The following is a 19,849-nucleotide window of genomic DNA, read 5'->3' on the forward strand; positions in this document are numbered from 1 at the left end:
GCAACTTTAACTAAAATATCTGAGTACTTCTACCATCTCTGCGTATTATCTCTACAAAGTATCTTTACTTGTATAAATCAAATAAGCTCCACTTTTTCAAGTACAATATTAAATATCTTACCTATAATGAAGTATTTATCCAACTCTGCATAGTGAGTACTTGATGTATTTTCATGCTTATGAATACTTTAACTGTGTATATTAAATATAATACTTATAAAAGGAGTATTTATTATTGTGGTGCTACTTTAACTTAAGCATATGAGTACTTCCTCCAGTTACAGTCGACCACTGTGAACTAGTACTTTTACTTTAACCTCAAAAGGTACAAAGTATCTTTACTTGTATAAATCAACTAATAACTTATGATATAGTATTATAGGTAAAGCTACCCAGCAGTATATATATATATATATATATATATATATATATATATATATATATATATATATATATATAATTCAAATAAGCTCCACTTTTCCAAGTACAATATCTACTTTTTTTTATGTGCAACTTTAACTAAAATATCTGAGTACTTCTACCATCTCTGCGTATTAAATATCTTACCTATAATGAAGTATTTATCCAACTCTGCATAGTGAGTACTTGATGTATTTTGATGCTTATGAATACTGTATTTTCATGCTTATGAATACTTTAACTTGGGTAAAATATTTTTACTGCAGGACTTTATTAGTTTTTATTATTGCAACTTGTAACATCTTCTTACTGTGTATATTAAATATAATACTTATAAAAGGAGTATTTATTATTGTGGTGCTACTTTAACTTAAGCATATGAGTACTTCCTCCAGTTACAGTCGGCCACTGTGAACTAGTACTTTTACTTTAACCTCAAAAGGTACAAAGTATCTTTACTTGTATAAATCAACTAATAACTTATGATATAGTATTATAGGTAAAGCTACCCAGCATATATATATATATATATATATATATATATATATATATATATATATATATATATAAGCTACTTTTCCAAGTAATTCAAATAATCTTGTATAAAACAATAATAACTTATATAAGTATCTACTTTTTTTTATGTGCAACTTTAACTAAAATATCTTCTACCATCTCTGCGTATTAAATATCTTACCTATAATGAAGTATGTATCCAATTCTGCATAGTGAGTACTTGATGTATTTTCATGCTTATGAATACTTTAACTGTGTATATTAAATATAATACTTATAAAAGGAGTATTCATTATTGTGGTGCTACTTTAACTTAAGCATGTGAGTACTCCCTCCACCCTCCCAGCCCCAGAGAGTGAGAGAGAGCAGCTGAAAGTTGTGCAGAATGCAGATGCTTACATAAGGACTCCAGCAGCCCGCTTTAAGCATCCTCCAGGCCCACTGTGTGCGTCTCCATCCGGGGAGGACCGGTCAGGTGAGGAGCAGCACATCCTGGTGCTCCAACCACACTGTTACATTTATCTGTATTTGCACCGTCATGTTTGGAGAGGGACCAGAGCCAGCCTCCTCCTCCTTGGATGACGCTGAATCTGCAGGAATAGACAGCTGAAACAGGGTAAGAGGAGACTGGAGGAAGCACATCATTAACCCCTACCGATCAAGAGGAGAACTGCGAGGCTGGAGAGAGGAACTGACACGTGGATTACTCCTCCTGGGGCATCAGGGGGAGAAACACACTCCCTCCTCCTCCTCCTCCTCCTCCTCCTCCTCCTGCAGTCCCGACGCTCCTTGGACCAGAGCCGTGCGTAAAAGCTTTGGATACATTTGTTCCAACACTTCCATGAGAAGGCTACATTGTATTTTTTTTTTTTTTTTTTTTTTTTTTTTTTTTAAACATTACTGACTCGATCACCCGGAAACAGATAGTAAGAGAAAGTAAAAAAACACACACACAGGGTAGTTAACTCACGTTGAATGGCAGTTATTCAAAAATATGGAAAGAAATGTAGTCCAGATTTGGTGTTTCACAAGGAGAACGGAGCGCCTGGATGTCACAAAGAGCACAACAACAACTGGTCAAGGTGACGTGGTTTCTACCTTTGCATTGACATGCGTTCAACAGTGCTGCTGCTTTTTTCCTGGTTCATGTCGACGTTGCATGTGTTCAGCCAGAGTCACTGGACAGGCTGAGTTAAAGGGCTTATTCATTCAGCTCCAAGCAGCTCTTTCTGCCAGAACTATGGGATGTGTTTGCATTAGTTTGATGGACTTTTTGTGTGGTTGATCTTCTCTACATGTGCTGGTTACAATGACACGTATCACTCATGGTGTGTTCATAGTTCAGTTAAGTTGTAGTTTCGGTGCCACAACTTTATAATAAAGTCTGGTAAAGGAGATTTCATTAAAGTGTTCTATAGTTTTGACACCATACTCTGACAGTAAATACTCCATTCACAGTATATATATATATATATATATATATATATATATATATATATATATATATATATATATATATATATATATAATTCAAATAAGCTTCACTTTTCCAAGTACAATATCTACTTTTTTTGTGTGCAACTTTAACTAAAATATCTGAGTACTTCTTGCATTAGTTTGATGGACTTTTTGTTGATCTTCTCTACATGTGCTGGTTACAATGACACGTATCACTCATGGTGTGTTCATAGTTCAGTTAAGATGTAGTTTCGGTGCCACAACTTTATAATAAAGTCTGGTAAAGGAGATTTCATTAAAGTGTTCTATAGTTTTGACACCATACTCTGACAGTAATGTTGTGAGAACATTGAAGTCAACCAAACTTAACTCTAATGAAGGTACACTTTGAGAAGTAAGGGTTCCAAACAGGTTCCTTTGACTTTTAACCAGAACCATTTTCTTCTGAGTAAACTTATTTGAAGAAAAGAGTTTTCAGGTTTTTTGGGGGGGAGTTTCAAAACGTTCTCTGTAGAACCCTCTGAGGGGGTTCTAGCAGAAACCCTTTGGGATATAAACATGTAGTCTGTACACTGGAGTTGGGTTCTAGATGAAACCCCTTGTAATATATAATACTTCTGGGTAGAACCGTACTGTCTGGATTCTGTATGAAACCCTTGGAACATAAAAGAGTTCTGTGTAGAAACCTTTGGGTGGGTTCTAGATGAAACCCTTGGAATGCCAAAGGGTTCTGTGTAGAGCCCTCTGGACATGTTTAAAAGAAACCCTTGGAATATAAAAGAGTTCTGGCTGAACCCACTGTTCTAGATGAAACCCCTTGGAATATCAAAGGGTCCTTGGTAGAACGCTTTGGGTGGGTTCTAGATGAAACCCTTGGAATACCAAAGGGGGTTTTGGGTTCTAGAAAACCCTTGGAATATTGGTTGGAACCCACTGGCTGTGTTCTAGATGAAACCCTTGGAATATAAAAGGGTTCACAGTAGAGCCCCTGGGTGGGTTCTTGTAGGCACCCTTTGAAGGTGGAAATGTTATGGATAGAACCTCAAGAGAGGGTTCTGGATGGAACCATTACCACATAGTAGGGTTCTCTGTAGAATCCTCTCTCAGATCATTCTACGTATAACCCTTTATGTTGTGTTCTAGGTAGAACCCTCTAAAAGAGTTCCAGGTGGAACTTTTACCAAATGTTCTACCTGTAACCAAAAAAGGTTCTTCTATAAGGATGAGCTGAATAACCGGTTATGACTTTAGCTTCATCTCTGTGAGTGTAGAACCCACTCTGGCTCATGTTTAATGTACTTCCCCATCGTGTGGTTTATGTCAAAGGTGTGTCCCCCATCATGGTTCCTCATTAAGTACGTTCTCCTCCTCCCCCCTACAGGCCGGTGGCGAGGGTATGGACGATGGTGCTGCTGCTCGGGACTTGCCTCCTCTACTGCGCCCGCGTGGCGATGCCCATCTGTGCCGTCAGCATGGCGGTGCAGTTCCACTGGACCAAGAGGGAGTCCGGCATGGTGCTGGGCAGCTTCTTCTGGGGCTACTGCTTCACCCAGGTGTTCGGCGGCTACGTCAGCGACCGGTGGGGGAAACAATATTCATGTTTGGGAGATAATGTTGGCCTGTTGACAGACTGACTGTCACTCTGGTATTTGACTGCAACCTGTTTTAGCTTCCTGCTCATGCAATATTATTATTTGCATGGCGGTGATGCAAACAGCTCATTAGTGTTTGCTCTGACTGGATAATAAAGTGTTTTAACGCTGGATGTTTTCCTTTGTGTTATCATGCTGTTAGCTCTGGAAGACTCACAGTTCCATAACATATAGATAAGAGTTCGCTTTAAAATGATTCACCAAAATGCATCTTATAAAACATCCACTTATTACAGTTTTCTCAAGTGTTACAAGACATCAAAGAGATTAAAGTTGTGCCATCTCTCCACCTTAAGCTGACAAAAGCATCTCTCTGAGCAGAGAGAAGTGAAAGCTAATACAGTCTGTGTCCGTCTATGCTCTGTGTTCCTCAGGGTTGGAGGTGAGAAGGTCCTCCTGCTCTCTGCAGCATGCTGGGGGTCGATGACGGCCTTCACCCCGATCCTGTCCCGCTTCTGCTCCCAGCCGATCATCTCCATGACGCTGGCCCACTTCCTCATGGGCTTGTTGCAAGGTGAGACGGACGGTGTGGAATGGCTTTTATGTGATGTATTCGCTTTAATGCTTTTTATTATTATTGCTTTTAGTAAATTATTTTATTTTATTTATTTTATTTATTTTATTTATTTTATTTATTTTATTTATTTTATTTATTTTTTTATTTATTTTTAATAAAAATTGATTGGTTTAACCATGCTTTTTATTATTTTTGCTTTTAGTAATTTATTTTATTTATTGCAATGGTTTATCAGGGTTTAACTCTTGCTTCGTTGGGCCTCACTGTTGGTTTTACTGCTTTTTCTGTCAAACACTTGGTAAACTTTAAAGGTGCTATATAAATAAAGTTATTATTATATTTAATGGGTCCACATTTATTTATTTTTTAATGTATAGAGTTTGCTGCCTGTGTTAGGAAACAAGTTAAAGGCAGAGAAGAAAAAAGAGGGGGAATGATGGAGGCACCTTGTCTGTACCTTCTCCCCGATGGCAGGGGGACAGACAGACTGTGACCTGGGGGGGTTGGGTCCTTGCTGGTGTTGCTAGCCTTCTTGTGTAGACGACTAGCATAAACCGCGTCCAGAGTCGGGAGCTTGGTTCCTACGATTTGTGATGTGGATTCCCAGGAATTTGATGTTACTTACACTCTCCACCTCTTCACCATGTATGTGGAGAGGGGGAGGTGTGGTCTTCCTGGTTCTCCTGAAATCCACAATGATCGTCTATTTAGACCTGAAAACCGGTTAGATCTGTATTTTATCAACAGAAGAAATAGATGACTAATTCATTTATTGAGTAACTATTTCATTTACTGTGTAACCATATGACATTTATAGACCTCTGTTGGTGACTAGTATGAGCTACAACATGTTTGGTCCGTGTCATCTTTACTTTTTCATTTGTTTATCTGGCATGAGAACATAATGAACGTCATACATTGGTTTGGTGATCAGGGTGTGTCTCTAACTTTATTTTGGCAGCAAGATCTTAAGTCAAAATGGTGCAGACGTTTTTCAGCTCCTGTCAAAAGTATTTGCTGTGTGATTCACACTGGACCTGTTTGTGTGTTGAGGTGGGGGAAAAAAATCCTACTTTTAATGCCTTTTGAATTTCTCTCTAAACATTAAACCAATAATTGTTTTGTGTCCTGATTTTTAGGAGTTCATTACCCATCTCTGGTCAGCCTGTGCTCTCAAAAGGTGGTGGAGAGTGAGAGAGGCTTCCTCATGAGCACCGTGGCAAGCGGCTCTTATCTTGGGTGAGTCATTGTTGGTTCTTCTTTAACAAAAAGAAATCACTGGTGCAAAGAGGACCGGCTCGTCTTGAACGCTCTGATCTGATCTGACTCACCGGGTTTCGGCTGCGGGTAGAAGCCTACCTCTGGCCACCATGTTCCAGCCTGCAATCTCCTCCCCTTCTACTATTTCATTTGCCAGGCCACCATCGTTGCAACTTTGAGGTTAGCACCGCCCAAGAAGAGTGTGATTGGTTTAAAAAAGAATACAAACAAGAAATAGTTTTTTTACCAGAGTGTTAATGTGTGGAGTCAGAACTTTCTTTAATGCTGACACAGGAGATAGGAGTGGAGATAGGTCTGGCTATGCAAGCCTGATTGTGAAAAGTGAAGCCAATGCGGAAGCGCCTTAAAGCTGCATTCTCTCTAATGTCCATCAGGGGGCGTCTCCTCTGGTTGTATAGAAGTCTATGAGAAAATGACTCTACTTCTCTCTTGATTTATTCCCTCAGTAAACATTGTAAACATGAGTTTATGGTCTCAATCTCTAGTTTCAAGTCTTCTTCAATACAGCATGATGTTCATTTAGTAAATGATGCTCCATTTAGAGTCAAACAGACCATAAAGCAGAGTATGCTTTAGGGCGGGGCTTACTGTGATTGACAGGTCTCTACCACTACAAGAACCGTTTACGGCGTCTCTACATCACTCCTCTGCATTCTAAATATGGTCACTTCCGTTCATTGGCTGCGAAAAAAACAAGATGGCGAAGTCACTGAACTCAAGGCTTCAAAACATCAGTCCAGAAAGCAATGGTTGATGTCTCCATGACTACGTCCACTTATATACAGTCTATGTTGATGTGATTGTAATGCTATGTATTTATTTAAAAAGTAAAAACAACAGACGCTATGGGGACTCAGAATCGGCCTTTTGAGATTAGGGCTGATTTAAAACAGTAAATTTGAGACATTTTTGTCCATTCAATGTTGTTTACTTTGATTGACAGGTCACGACGTTGTCCGTGTTTTCGTTTTACAGCTTTAACCCTTTCATCGTGTGTTTTCACTTCATGAAAGTTAATTGTAACATTATTGGTCGCTTAAAAATTGTCTCATTCAGCGTTTGGTTGTACTTAGCTCCTTCCTCTCGTGTCAACTCTTGGCTTCAAAATGTCCGTCCACAAACAAATTTGTGACATCACAGTGACTGTGTATATATATATAGCAGTCTATATGTTTATGCAGATTTATGGCAGACTCTCCTGAACATCCTGATACTTGTTTGCTTTCAAAGTTCAGCTCATCAAGTACTTTTACAATGTTGACCAGGGTGTGCTTGTTTGACTTGTCATTTTTCTTCTTTTCCAGCACTCTGGTGATGGGAGGGGCCGGCTCCCTCATGCAGGACCTCTACGGCTGGCAGAGCGTTTTCTACGTGGCTGGTCTCCTCTCGGTCATGTGGGCCTACTGCATATGGAAGTGTCTGCTCAAAGGAGAAGGCAAGAGGAGGCTGTGAATGAATCTTGTAGCTGCTTATTTGTGTTTTTGTCCCTGTTGTATGCTTAACGTGTTTGTGTTCATGTGCGTCCGCAGGGCCCATCATCACCCTGGAGGCACTGGGGAATGGGGGGGCCCAGTCCAAACTGACCAAGAGACATTGGTTAAGGCTCCTTAGGCAACCTCCAGTCTGGTGAGATGAAGATGAAGGGAGTGTGTGTGGGGGGGGGGGGGGGGATTGTTTGTGCAAGCTTTTGTTTGTATGTGTGTAGAAATTTAGAAGTATAATTTAAGAGGAAGAATGTACCTCTGCTGTCCGTTAATATCTTTCATATTCACGTTTCATGTAGTTTTTATTTTTTTATGCTTGCAACCAAATGCTACTTGCCTTTGACGGAAGACACTACAGGTGAATTATGGAAAATAAAAATAAAATAGATATCATCATGAAACTCCCCCAGATGAATACCTACATTGAGACTATTATTATGTTTGAATATGCAAATGAGGGAGTATCTTTTTAAATATGTGCTAATTTGCATATACGTCCAGAGGAGAAATGTGAACATTAAATAAAGCTTTGTTTTGTTGACATATTAGAGTCAAAAGTTTTTACAGAGGACATTTTGGATATCTCTTTGTATCACTGTCAACATCTGTTTTTTATTCCATGTTTTTAGTTATAAAAATGTGTTTTAAATCAGACTAAGACACTACAGGTGAATAGGGTAAAACTAAATGAACTACTAGATATCACCATGAAACTTTCCCAATTGATATGTTGCAGAAAGACGCATATGCAATGTTTAAATATGCAAATGAGGCACTGCCTAAGCAAATAGACAAAGTAGTAAATTGACCAGTACATGGAAAACAATGTATTTTGCCTACAGGTGTCTTCTCTCAACACAATAATAATTGAGACATGGAAACAATAGATGGTATACCTACAGTATGTGTAAATTCAGTGCACTTTTGTGTCTGATTCTCTCTCTTCGTTCCTAACAGTGCTGTGATCGTCGCACACCTTTGCACAGCGAGCACCTTCTTCACTCTTTTGTCATGGCTGCCAACGTTCTTCAAAGACACTTTTCCCGATGCCAAGGTAACCAGGCTACCTTTTGATCACACATTTGACCCCGAGATAAAATAAATGATTAAAGTAACAACAAATCATGAGGGATCAAATCAAGATAGACTGATATCACACATTGGTGATACTTGGGTATAGCAGCGCTTTGAGCTAAATGCTAACACCTGCATGCCAACATGCTCACAGTGGCTAGCAGCTAACAGTTAATAACGTGCTATGCTAACCACCTTAGTTTAGCCTGTTTGCATGCTAACATTCACACATTTTGACCTTACGGTGGGGCTGGATGAAAAGTCAATGGATCACCAAAGTCACTGTGGTACATCATCTGGAAACCATGAATGTCTGTAGAAAATGTTGTGCCGATCTGCACGATGGATGAAGAGATTTTCACTGGATAACCTAAAAACTTTGACCAGCTGGTGATCCCAGATAAAAAGTCAAAAGTCCCAAACACAAAGTGGGCGGGTCAAACCAAAAAGTGGTGCGTTTGTAAAAAAAACTTTTTAAAAAGTTTATTTTGAAATGACTGCATGCATGTAACGAGCAGAAATTGACACGTGTTGCTGGGGGGGAAAAAACACAAAAATAATGAAAATCCTTTTGATGAGGTGTATATATATAAACCATTTTATGAGGATGCGTTTCCTATATTTACATGACTCTCCATCCACTAGATGATGACACTGAATGTTTCCTGATAGTTTCTTGTTTCATTCACACTTATAAAACATGTTGTCCCTTCAGGGTTGGGTGTTCAACGTCGTTCCCTGGTTGGTGGCCATACCCTCGTCCCTGTTCAGTGGCTGCCTCTCTGACTACCTCATCAGTCAAGGTAGGGCAACTGATCAACAGATATTTATTATTATGATTTTTATTGATAAAGAGTGTAATCATTTCTCTGTTCATCCCCACAGGCTACAACACAGTCTCAGTGAGGAAGTTCATGCAGGTACAGTAAAGCCCTATTTATTTCCACTTGTACATAAAGCATTATGTAAGCTTTTGATTGACATGTTGTTGTGTTCGTTCGTTCCCTCTGTTAGTTTTTCTCCATGGGTGTGTCCAGTGTGTTTACCCTCCTTCTGTGTGGAAACCCCACCTTCCCCTGGGCTGTAGCGTTTGTGGCCGCGACCATGGGCTTAACCACCTTCAGCCACAGGTACTGGCACCTAGGATGTCTTTAACCTATGACCCCGGTAACTTGACTGGTTCGTGGAAGCATACAACCGCGAGTCGGTTATTTTAGTTTAGATTTAAATGTAGTGTGTGGTGAGATGTATATTTGTTTCTTGCCGCCTTAAATTTAAAATTTTCTTCTTTTTTGGACATTCATTTATTCTTTCTTTAGTTTTTTTATTACTGATGTTTGATAAAGCCCAAAGTTATATTACTATTAACTCCAATACATCTAATATGTCTCCTTCTATCGGTCAGAACAAATGTAGATTTTGGTGGCTCCCTCCAGATCCACAGTAACGCTACTTTTGTAATTGTAGGTTGTATTGTATTTTCATTCATATTCCAGCATTGAAATACAGTATATGCAAGAAACAATATAGATACAGTCGATGATAGCAGGCTGGAAGCAGAACATAGTGCTGACCACCAAAACCCACACAGAGTTATGACCAAGACCAGAGTGTTTCGACACAGAGACCAAGACCAGTGCGAGTCCCACACTGCATCACACTTTTGATAAAATGCAGAACAAAAAACACGGAACACAATTTAAAAACAGCGACAGCAGACAAAGAAAGATTCCTCTTCATTCACCTCTTTTATTGGCATATATATTGTATATGTGTGCAATGAGAAACATCTTGATACAGTCATCAAAAGGCGTTGCAGAGGTGAATTTTATGTGAGAATCACGTAGTGATGTCAACAAACAATTCAGACAATGCACAGGAAAATAAGTGATATCCTCACAGTTGTGGTCTTGAAACAAAACTTAAAGTCTTCTTTGTCTGAGACGGAGACAAGACCGAGTAGAGATGGAGACCTTCAGAAAGTGACCGATCTCGAGTGCTACAACACGATACCTTCCTCTGAACAAAGACTTTTTTTTTTTTTTTTTTTGGTGGCTCAGATTTAATTGTCAATTAAACACCTTTATATGGCTGAACAAATGGCTCATGACATGTTTTTCTTTCACAGCGGTGTAACTGTAAATGTTCAAGATCTTGCTCCTTCCTGTGCTGGAGCTTTATTTGGTAAGTTTAAAGCATAAACATTTCCAGTGCTTCTGAAAACCACCATTTTTTAAAAATGTATTTTGATGATCAAAGCACAGGTGAATTTGACATGTGTGTATCTGCATCTCTTTTCCAGGTGTCATGAATACATGTGGTGCTTTCTCAGGTGAGTTTCTGGCAGAGACACTGGGGAAACAAATATCTATGATGAATCTTTCATCAGCTGTTGATAAATTACACAAATCTATTGAGTGAAACGATTCATCCGCTTCACTCAGACTCAAACTTTGAGCCGGTGTGTCTCCTGTCAGTCAGGCGGTCATGCTGGCTCCTATGTGCACATGCATATTACATCAAGGGAGCATAATGGAGTTTGTGTCAGATGAATAATACACCGAACAGAGGACAGTTTATGGTCCTGTGAGGGATGTGTAACGAGCCGTGAACAATCACATGGAATATATTTGTGTGCTTTGTTTAAATATTTGTCTTTAATGGTGATGGTGTGTGCGTGTGTCTCCTGTGCAGGGGTCCTTCTGGTGTATTTCTCGGGGTATCTCATCGAGGTCACGGGCTCGTGGACTTCTGTGTTCGCCCTCATCACCGCGATCAACCTGCTGGGCCTCTGCACCTTCCTGGTGTTTGCCGAGGCCCGCCGGGTCGACATCGACCTTGGCAAGGTCCGCCACCCCAACATCCACATCTAGATGCAAGGTCCCCCGTCCCCCGTCCCCCCAAGGGAGACAAGACCCTCGGGTAACCAGCAGTTTAGGCATATAAAAACCCTGGAAAACGACTTTGATCGTCTCTGTGTCTGGTCGGATGAAGTGCCGCAAGAGTTACTGAAAAGCACACAGCAGAGCGTATACTGACAAACCTTGTGGAGCTAGAGCATCAAATCCCTGAAAGAAAACACACGGCTGGTTTAGACGACGCTACGACCGTTCAGGGTGGAATGGAAAACTAAAAGAGTCTATGCTACCTCCAGGTCTCAGCTTGTGCAGCACGTTGTGGTTAAAGGTGCTAAATTCCATACACAGAGTGTTGATATTGGAGGGAAAAAGGTATCTGCTATGTAAAGATATAGTGGAGTGATGTCTAACTGAGCAGAGTATGCAGTCACTGTCTCTCTCTGAATATGTTGCAATCAGAGCTTCTCCGTTTTTTTGCCGCTCTCATACGGCGGTTACGGCCGATAACGTTGTTGTGGAAGCAGTAGCACCCAAACTTCCAATTCCCCTTTAGGTAAAAAAACAAAACACTGTTAGCTCTGCCAGCACTGCTTTCTGTTGTTTGCGCTGCTGTCAGCACCGTTAGCTGTGAGCCGTCGCCATGTTGAGAGCCGTTGAGAGGCAACAGAAAATGCTTCCAAATTTCACATTTAGCACCTTTTTAAACAGCTGCTTTTACACTTGTCATTTATTACAGAATGTGTTACTCGTGTGTGGAGCTCTCTGACAGTTGTGACTTATTAAGGTGGTGTGTGTTCTCACCCTGCGGGGGTGGTTGTGGGGGAGACGGTGTGAGGCAGAGAGAGTCCAGCCTCCCCTACCTGAAGTCTTTTATTAGTACGCCACACTCACCCCATCACTGTCTGAGTGACACCTCATTACCCAGCTACTAATTACTTGGCAGGCGCTCTAATGTCCTCTACCATTTACCTGCTACAGTCCTCGTCTCCATGGTTACAAGCTCATCTTATCTTTACAGTCAGAGGGGGGTGAAAGGGGTCATGGGGAAGCGGTATGTTGCTTTAAAGAATATGTTTTGAGTTGTAAGACCAAAGGTAATTAATTATTTTCTTTCTATGTGATTTGCATGTACTAGAAATACCTCACTTAATTATTTTGGAGTACTTTGGAGTATATTTATACGGGCTTAATTTCAATTTTTTTATTATTTTTTTGAATATATTAACTAAAAATGAATAAATATATATATGGTAAGATGACAGAAAATCTTAAGCTGTTAACAGTGTGATGCAGTATGAATAACCCTTACAGAGCTTTCAGCAGGTCTAGTTTCCTCACTTCTTTTCTGTCTTCCACTTTGTCGGAAAGAAATTTGTTCATATTATCACTTTGGTGAAAACTGGATCTCCAACTTCTTATCATCGCACTTAACATCGTTGTCAGCGAAGCGCTAGACAAGAAGAGACGTCTCTGTATTTGAAGGGGTTTAGAGAAGTGAGGTTCTCTCCTCTTCTGGTGGTACTTATTTTCGAAAAAATATGTTTGTTTGTCAAAGGAGAGAGTCAAATAATTTTTTGATCCCATTTGAATTGTGGCATAAATTACTCATAAGATGTTTGTCAATTTAAAAGATAATTTTGCACATCAAGAAAGGCTGTTACTTTGACTAGCTACGTTACACGCACAAATGTAACGTTATCTTCCCTGATGTGTTTTTTTTATCCAGCGACTGTTTTTTATCAGCCTGGAAGAGAAAGAACAAGCGGGACGCGTTGTTGGTGTATCGTAGCATTGTAGCTTGAGAGAGAGCTGCATTTATACGACTTTTCGGGTGTGTCGTTTTCTTAATTCGGTATTTTTCACAGTCTTATACTTTTTACAGTTTTTACCACAAAACGTGACTTTCTTTACGTGCAAAATTGTATTTTAGTTGACTTAACACATAACATGTGTAATTAATGGAACAATTCAAACAGGATCAAAAAAATATTTGCCTCGCTGTTGACTGCTGTACATACTTTTTCCAAAATAAGTTATCATGGTGGCTAGCGGTTAGGGGCGGGACTTAACTTCTCTATAGTTCGCACAAAACGGATCCCCTTCACGCGTCATGGCGGCATTTTTCTCTCTGTTGCACACTGACACGATGAATGTTGCGGGACAGGTGATGGGGTTACAAATCTCGGGGTCAATACATTTGATGAACTGGAGAACAATTCGGAACGTTTATGCAAAAAAAGTTATCGTTCGTAGCATTCAGCTTTGGCATTCACAGCACAAAAACATGTCATTAGATTCTTACCTGACACGTGTACCTTTTTTAAATCTATGCATTTATTATTTTGTGCCTGATTTAAGCAGTTAGAGAGCTTTAAGTTGTGCTCACATGTCATGTATTGATCATTGTACATCGCTACATTGTTGCCTTCTTTGTAGGAGTTTTGTTGCTTCTGTGTGACTTGGTATTGTTATTTACATGCAAACCCACATTCGTTTTCTAGGGTGTTTTCACTAAAAACACACTGAAATGTGTCCTTTGGCTGAATATTTTGTCCGAATAGATTTCTTTTTCTGAAATGCCCATTATTACATTGCCTTGGTTAATGGTTACAAAAATGTGGGCATTGATTTATTCAAAAGTTTGCTCTCTGTCTTTCAGAGTAAAGATACAGTTTCTGTAAATCAAACATATTTAGTCTATTTAGAATAATTTATTTTGATATGAAATCTGATATCTACGCAAAATGTCACTTTGATTCTGTACCTACTATGTTCTGATGTGATCGTACACAATGTGTCTGCCTACACCTTCAAGATGCAAAATGTATTTAATTTTTTGTTTGCCTTATTATTGCATTATTTAAAACTGCATTCATTGCTTGTAGCTTTATGTCTGTTACTACATCTTGCAAAATGTAAACATTTACATAAGAAATATCTGATCTGTTCACCAACATATCTCACTGTAGGTTCCTGAGATCCTTCCTGTCAAATCCTTTTTGATAACATGTAAGATATGTATGATAGAAAGAATACATTCCTGCAGACAAAATGCAGTATTGTAATGCTTTTAAGAAGCGTTGTATTTAAAAACATGTATCAACTTTTAATAAAAAGTCTATTTTGTCAACACTGGTGAGTTGTTTCAGTGTATGTCTGTTCTCTGTAGAGCCATGAGGAGGCAGCACAGTATCATCAATGAGGAGAGAATATCCAGCCTATGAATACTTTCATCTGCCATGTAGAAGGGAGGCCTGCAGTACTGCATGTGGATGATCTCTTAAACAGAGACACTGTCTTCTTTTAGACTAGTGGAAAGAAAACATCAAAATACACATTTAGGTTTTTATTTTAATACTTTGTCAATCTGCATCTGTAGATTTCTCCTAAATTCACCAAAAGTTACCATTAGATAACGCCTCATTTACATATTTAAATGTAACGTTACAGAAAACTTGTTATACAAAAAATAATTGTCTTAATGTCAGTAATCAACAGGGGAAGTTTTATGGTGATATCTGTTAGTCCATTTTTTACCCTATTCACCTGTATGTAATTTAACAAAACATATCTTTAAAAGCTGTTTTATCTAAATTTGTTTTTTTCTCAGACTCTGATCCATAAATCTCCACTTCAGTAGCTCTTACATACACCAAACTTTACAGTTTCATTCATATCTATATTCTGAAGGTTTTTACAGAGGGGTTAATTCATATATCATTCATACCCTAATTTATACACATTTTATTACAAAAAGAATATAGACAATAGATTTTTTTTATGGCTCTTGACAATATTTTCTGATAAAAAGAGATATCCAAAATTCCCTCTGTAAAAACTTAAATGAAACAAGATTTATTTTTTTAACTAGGCTTTGTGCAATGTTCAGAATTCTGTTCTGCGAATGTATGCAAATTAGCCAATATTTGACAAGATCATGCCTCATTTGCATATCTAAACATAACATTTGAAAAACGTGTTATCCAAAAACACTTAATGTCTTAATGTAAGTAATAAACTGGGGAAGTTTCATGGTGATTTCTATTAGTTATGTATTGCCCACAGGTTTTTTTCCACTATGAACCCGAGGAACCATTTGCCCGTTCACGAGTAGCCAAGTCCTGCATGTGGATCAGCTGCTGATGAGGGTCTAGCGCAGGTCTGTCCTGTTCACACCAACGGCTCGCTACGGGCCCAGATCCCCGAGTCCGGGCTAGCGGGACGTATGTGGCGGCACCATATGGCAGGATGCTGTGTGCCATGTTGGCTAGCTGGCACTGCCCACGTGTGAATGGCCAGACGCTAGTCAAACCCAACCCACTCCATCTCATGGGACCGAACGGCTCAGGTTGCCATGGAGACGGGTGGCTTGTGGCTGCCGCGTGGCAATGAAAAGGAAAGGGAGTGGTAGGTGAGGGGGGAGACGGGTCACAAGTGAGTGAAAGTAACAAGTCAGATAGAAGTCAGGGAATTTGGCTTTTTTGATGTATAGTTCATAGAAAAACATCCGCGGTGCTAAAGAGGTGGTCGGCCGCTTATTGGAGTGCTCTCGCTGACAGAAAATGGTGTTGTAAAAAGCAGACATAATCATGATGAGTGGCCCGCTATTTAATTAGCAGAGATGAAACACGGCGAGGGTGAGTGTGGGGGTGAGGGTAGAGGGGGAGATATAAAAAACCCTCCCCCAACTTGTCGACTTGTAAGTGTAACCCGGTAAAGGCAGGCCCCATCAGAGAGCCAGAGATACATGTAAATGAAATAGCCCCATTAATTAGTAATTAACATCAAGTTAATGACATTTCACCGTGTCGCCATCTCATCCCATGTCCTTCCTCTGTGGTGGAGGCGGGGGGGCGCCGCCTCTCCGGTCCCTGATCTGAATGCTAATTAGTGCAACGCTAAACTGCCATATAGGGCGACCTCATAATATAGAGGCCTTGTTTAAGACTGGTCATTGTGTGGGAAGGATTAACGACTTTGTAGTGGCAGATCAGGAGTCTTTATAAGTCTGCCACTCCTTAGAGGGCTGTGATATTGAGGGCCATTGACAGGTTTTATGTGCTAATTGCGTTGCGCCTGTTAGCCTCATGTTGGATCGTCCCTTATGAATTAGAACTACTTTTAACCATTCTCCTACTTTTTCAAAAATACATCCAAGAAAGCGAGCATTTAATGGTTTTCAAAATCTATTATTTCAGCGTTGCACGCATGGGTCTGATTGGGTTTGAGGGCCCCGCAGTGGTTACATTTGTTTTTTGTCGGGCGGGGGGGCCTTACTGAGCCTGAATCAGTTCGGTGACAGGGGCAATTTGACGCGATTTGACTGCAGCCGGGGACGGCGTCTCTGTGAAGCGAGATGAAACATGAAGTCAACGCTCTGTACGCAGCGGTGTTCCTGGTCTGGACAAGAACGGCGGTTTGTAAATGAAGGAAATGTATTCACACATTGATGTAAAAGGGGGGGGGAGGTTATGTCCTGCAATGCTAAACTGTTCTTTGAATCCGTGGCGGTTTTTCTCTGTCTCCATTATGAATTCCTCTTGTTTCCTATAGCTATCAATGTCTCTCTCGCTCTCTGTTGCCCTCTTTCTTTTTTCTTTTCCCCTTTCTATCCAAACTCTGTTCTGATACACAGTTGACCCTTTAAAAGGATCCCCCTGAGCCCGAGCACATCATCCACCGCACACACAGACCCGTACACACACACTCCCAAATATGTTGATTTCTGTCAATTAAACCCCATCAGCTGTTTGCCTCCTGCTAGACATATGGCCTGTGTTAAATCTAAAGAGCAAATGGAGCCGCTATTGAGAGGGGCATCATTTTAATGGAACCCTGAGGGACCAGACCCACACCTGCGCAATAATAACATTAAATCATGCTCAACCCACTGGCCAGATGAGGACAGTGTTGGTTTGTGCATGTGTGTGTGTGTGTGTGTGTGTTGGTTTAACTGGATTAGGAGGACACTTTAATGGTATACATGCTTACTTTGTGAGGTCATCACAGACTTGTGAGGACAAAGGACAAGTCTGTATCTAAGAGGTGACTTAGCGCCTTCCTCTTTTTCTCCTTGTGTCTTTATGTACATGACATTAATTCAGAGACAAAAGCATTTGAAATATGACTCTTTACATAACAAAGTAACATCCAACACTGACGTTTTTTTTGCAGAACTAACATTGCAGTAATATCTGTTTCTATATGCTCCACAGGTATGTTTGGTTTGAATCCCTCCTCACAGTATTTGTTCTCTTGTTTCGGAGGCGCTCCAGGAGAAGAGTTAGCTCAGGCTGTTTGTTCAGCCTCTAATATTTGTCATTATATAAGAGCAAAAAAAATAAAGACACAAATGTACTCCATCGTTGCAGAGCGTCTCTCCCCTGCAGACAGAAGCAAAGTACAGAGTTTCATTTATTTATTTAGTTTGTTCTTATTTTGGGCAGATGAATGGTTATGGAGGTCAGAGGTCCTGAGTCAGAAACGGAGACAAATGACTGAACAAATGTTTGGAAATATAATTTTAGAAAACAATATGGTGCTTTGCCTTTGGCAGGCAGCATCAGATGCTTAGATTAAGACAAGAGGGGAACAAATGAAATACTCTCACAACTGTGTAAATATAGTGAATCCTCTTTCTATAAATACTTGTTAAATGTGAGTGTTTCTATATTTCCATTGACCGTAATAAAGATACCAGTCTAGCAATTACTCTATTATACTTAAATATTTTCAGTGGGGCTGAAACCTACAATTATTTCCATTATTAAAATGTAAGAAAATAGAAAACATTCAAAGTGCTGTCAGTCAGTTTTCTATCACAGAAGACAAAGAAAAGCATGACTTGTTTTATAGATTATCAAAATAGTTGCAAAATAATTTTTTAGTCGACCGACAAAGCGATTAATCAAATAATCGTTTCAGCTCCAATTTTTTGTAGATTATATAAAATGCACGAGAAGCAAAATTGGATTGAGTAGATACAGACGTCTTGATATATTTTGAATCCATTATGATTATTTAGGATTTAAACGTTTTTCTTGATGTAAAGGTGATAATTCTTGTCAGGAAAATTATAGCAGGAAGTTGATAGTTCTACCAAAAATTCCTAGAGGTATTTGCAAATCTTCGGCTGTAACTAACAATTACTTTTTATTATTTTTAAATAATCTGGTGTTGGTTTTCGTAATTTATGTGAACAGCGGAACAAATGTCTACCAGAGTTTGTCATAAATCCAATGAGATGTTTTCAATTTGCTTGTTTTTGTTCGAGCAACAGTATAAAGTTTGCAATGATATGAAACAGAGAAAAATCATAAAATCCTCAGACTGGAGACTAAAAGTGTTGCGTTATCAAAATAGTTGCTTATTATTGTTCTGCCGATGAGAAGTACTGAATGGTCGTCCTCTGCAAACGAAACATTAGCTGTATGTTAACCACCGAGGTGAAGGGGAGATAAATGGTTTACAGGAGAAATGATGTAGTGTTGTTAAATAGCTTTGCTTTGTATTTTCACTCAGTTCCTACTAATCTGCAGCATTCTGTTTGTGCATGCACACGAGGAGGTTAAACACCCCCCCCCACCTCAGCACCCCTCCACTCATCTGTTCCAGCTCTCCCTCCCCGGCTTCACGCCGCTCACATCTCCAAACACACCACCAGATCTCCCCCCTTTTTTTCTCTGCATGCTCTTTACTAAAGTTTGGCTGTCAATCAGCGGTGGCCTCGGGCAACAGGCACTGATGAAAAGACCCCTGAGACAAGGAGACCCAAATTAGATTTCAATAAGGATGTTGAATATTCATATCGGGGAAACATCTAAAGGTAAACGCTTTTTGATCTCCGCGCACAAATATCACTTGTGTGCATTCCCAGGTCCTGGCGCTCTGGTTCTACAGTGTTTTCTCCCCCCAGCCTGGTCCGGCCCCGGCCTCGGCTCTGTCTCACCCCTCCGGGGGATGCGGTGGAATAATGATGACGGGCTACAAAGGAGGAAAAAGAGCCATAATGAATGTTTATACTAAAGGGACCCAATAGAAAGGGCATCCGTACTAAGTATTCAGTAATTAGTATTTAGCAGAAGTTGATCGCAGAGTGCACGCATTCAAACACACACACACACACACACACACACACACACACACACACACACACACACACACACACACACACACACACACACACACACACACACACACACACACATTTATCCAGGGCAGAATCACTGAGGCAGAATTATTTGCTGTGTAAACTTTAGACAAGGGGAACCTCCCATGACAGCAGCAGTCAAAACACAGTTTCATTGCTCCTGTCAACATGTTTACTTTATTTTTATAATTGACTCCGCTTAGGATCTTCCCTCAACTAAAAAATGTCAACAGAATTCAAAAAGGTGGCTGTTTATTATTTTTTCCGATGCGTATACCTGCGCTCTGCTGCTCACGAGCTGCAGAATCACAATCAGCACGCTAACATTGCACATTTTGGATGAATATGTCTTGTTGATTTTTTTGTTGGTGATGAAAGATAAAAAAATAAATAATAAAAAAAAGGGGGCCAACATCCTCATAATACCCTGAAGAGATTGC

The 19,849-nt window shown here is 39.9% G+C and overlaps 1 protein-coding gene across 1 annotated transcript; it reads left to right on the forward strand.

Annotated features, from left to right (window-relative positions):
- Nucleotides 1-1,842: 1,842 nt before the first annotated feature.
- On the forward strand, nt 1,843-14,387 carry slc17a9b (solute carrier family 17 member 9b). Its single transcript, XM_054609209.1, has 13 exons — nt 1,843-2,018; nt 3,776-3,973; nt 4,421-4,560; nt 5,703-5,802; nt 7,149-7,279; nt 7,374-7,470; nt 8,286-8,382; nt 9,118-9,205; nt 9,288-9,322; nt 9,417-9,532; nt 10,531-10,586; nt 10,705-10,734; nt 11,097-14,387. Exons 1-13 carry the CDS (start codon nt 1,912-1,914, stop codon nt 11,273-11,275), a joined length of 1,374 nt encoding a protein of 457 aa, XP_054465184.1. The 5' UTR covers nt 1,843-1,911; the 3' UTR covers nt 11,276-14,387.
- The last annotated feature ends 5,462 nt before the right edge of the window (nt 14,388-19,849 follow it).

Source organism: Anoplopoma fimbria, chromosome 12 (genome assembly GCF_027596085.1).
Source record: "Anoplopoma fimbria isolate UVic2021 breed Golden Eagle Sablefish chromosome 12, Afim_UVic_2022, whole genome shotgun sequence".
NCBI lineage: Eukaryota > Metazoa > Chordata > Actinopteri > Perciformes > Anoplopomatidae > Anoplopoma > Anoplopoma fimbria.

Bases quoted from the DNA above. Each gene is read 5' to 3' on its own strand.
- slc17a9b (XM_054609209.1), top strand. From the start codon at position 1,912: ATGGCAGTTATTCAAAAATATGGAAAGAAATGTAGTCCAGATTTGGTG. The intron at 2,019-3,775 runs GTGACGTGGTTT...TCCCCCCTACAG, and splicing joins CACAACAACAACTGGTCAAG to GCCGGTGGCGAGGGTATGGA. The intron at 8,383-9,117 runs GTAACCAGGCTA...TTGTCCCTTCAG, and splicing joins ACACTTTTCCCGATGCCAAG to GGTTGGGTGTTCAACGTCGT.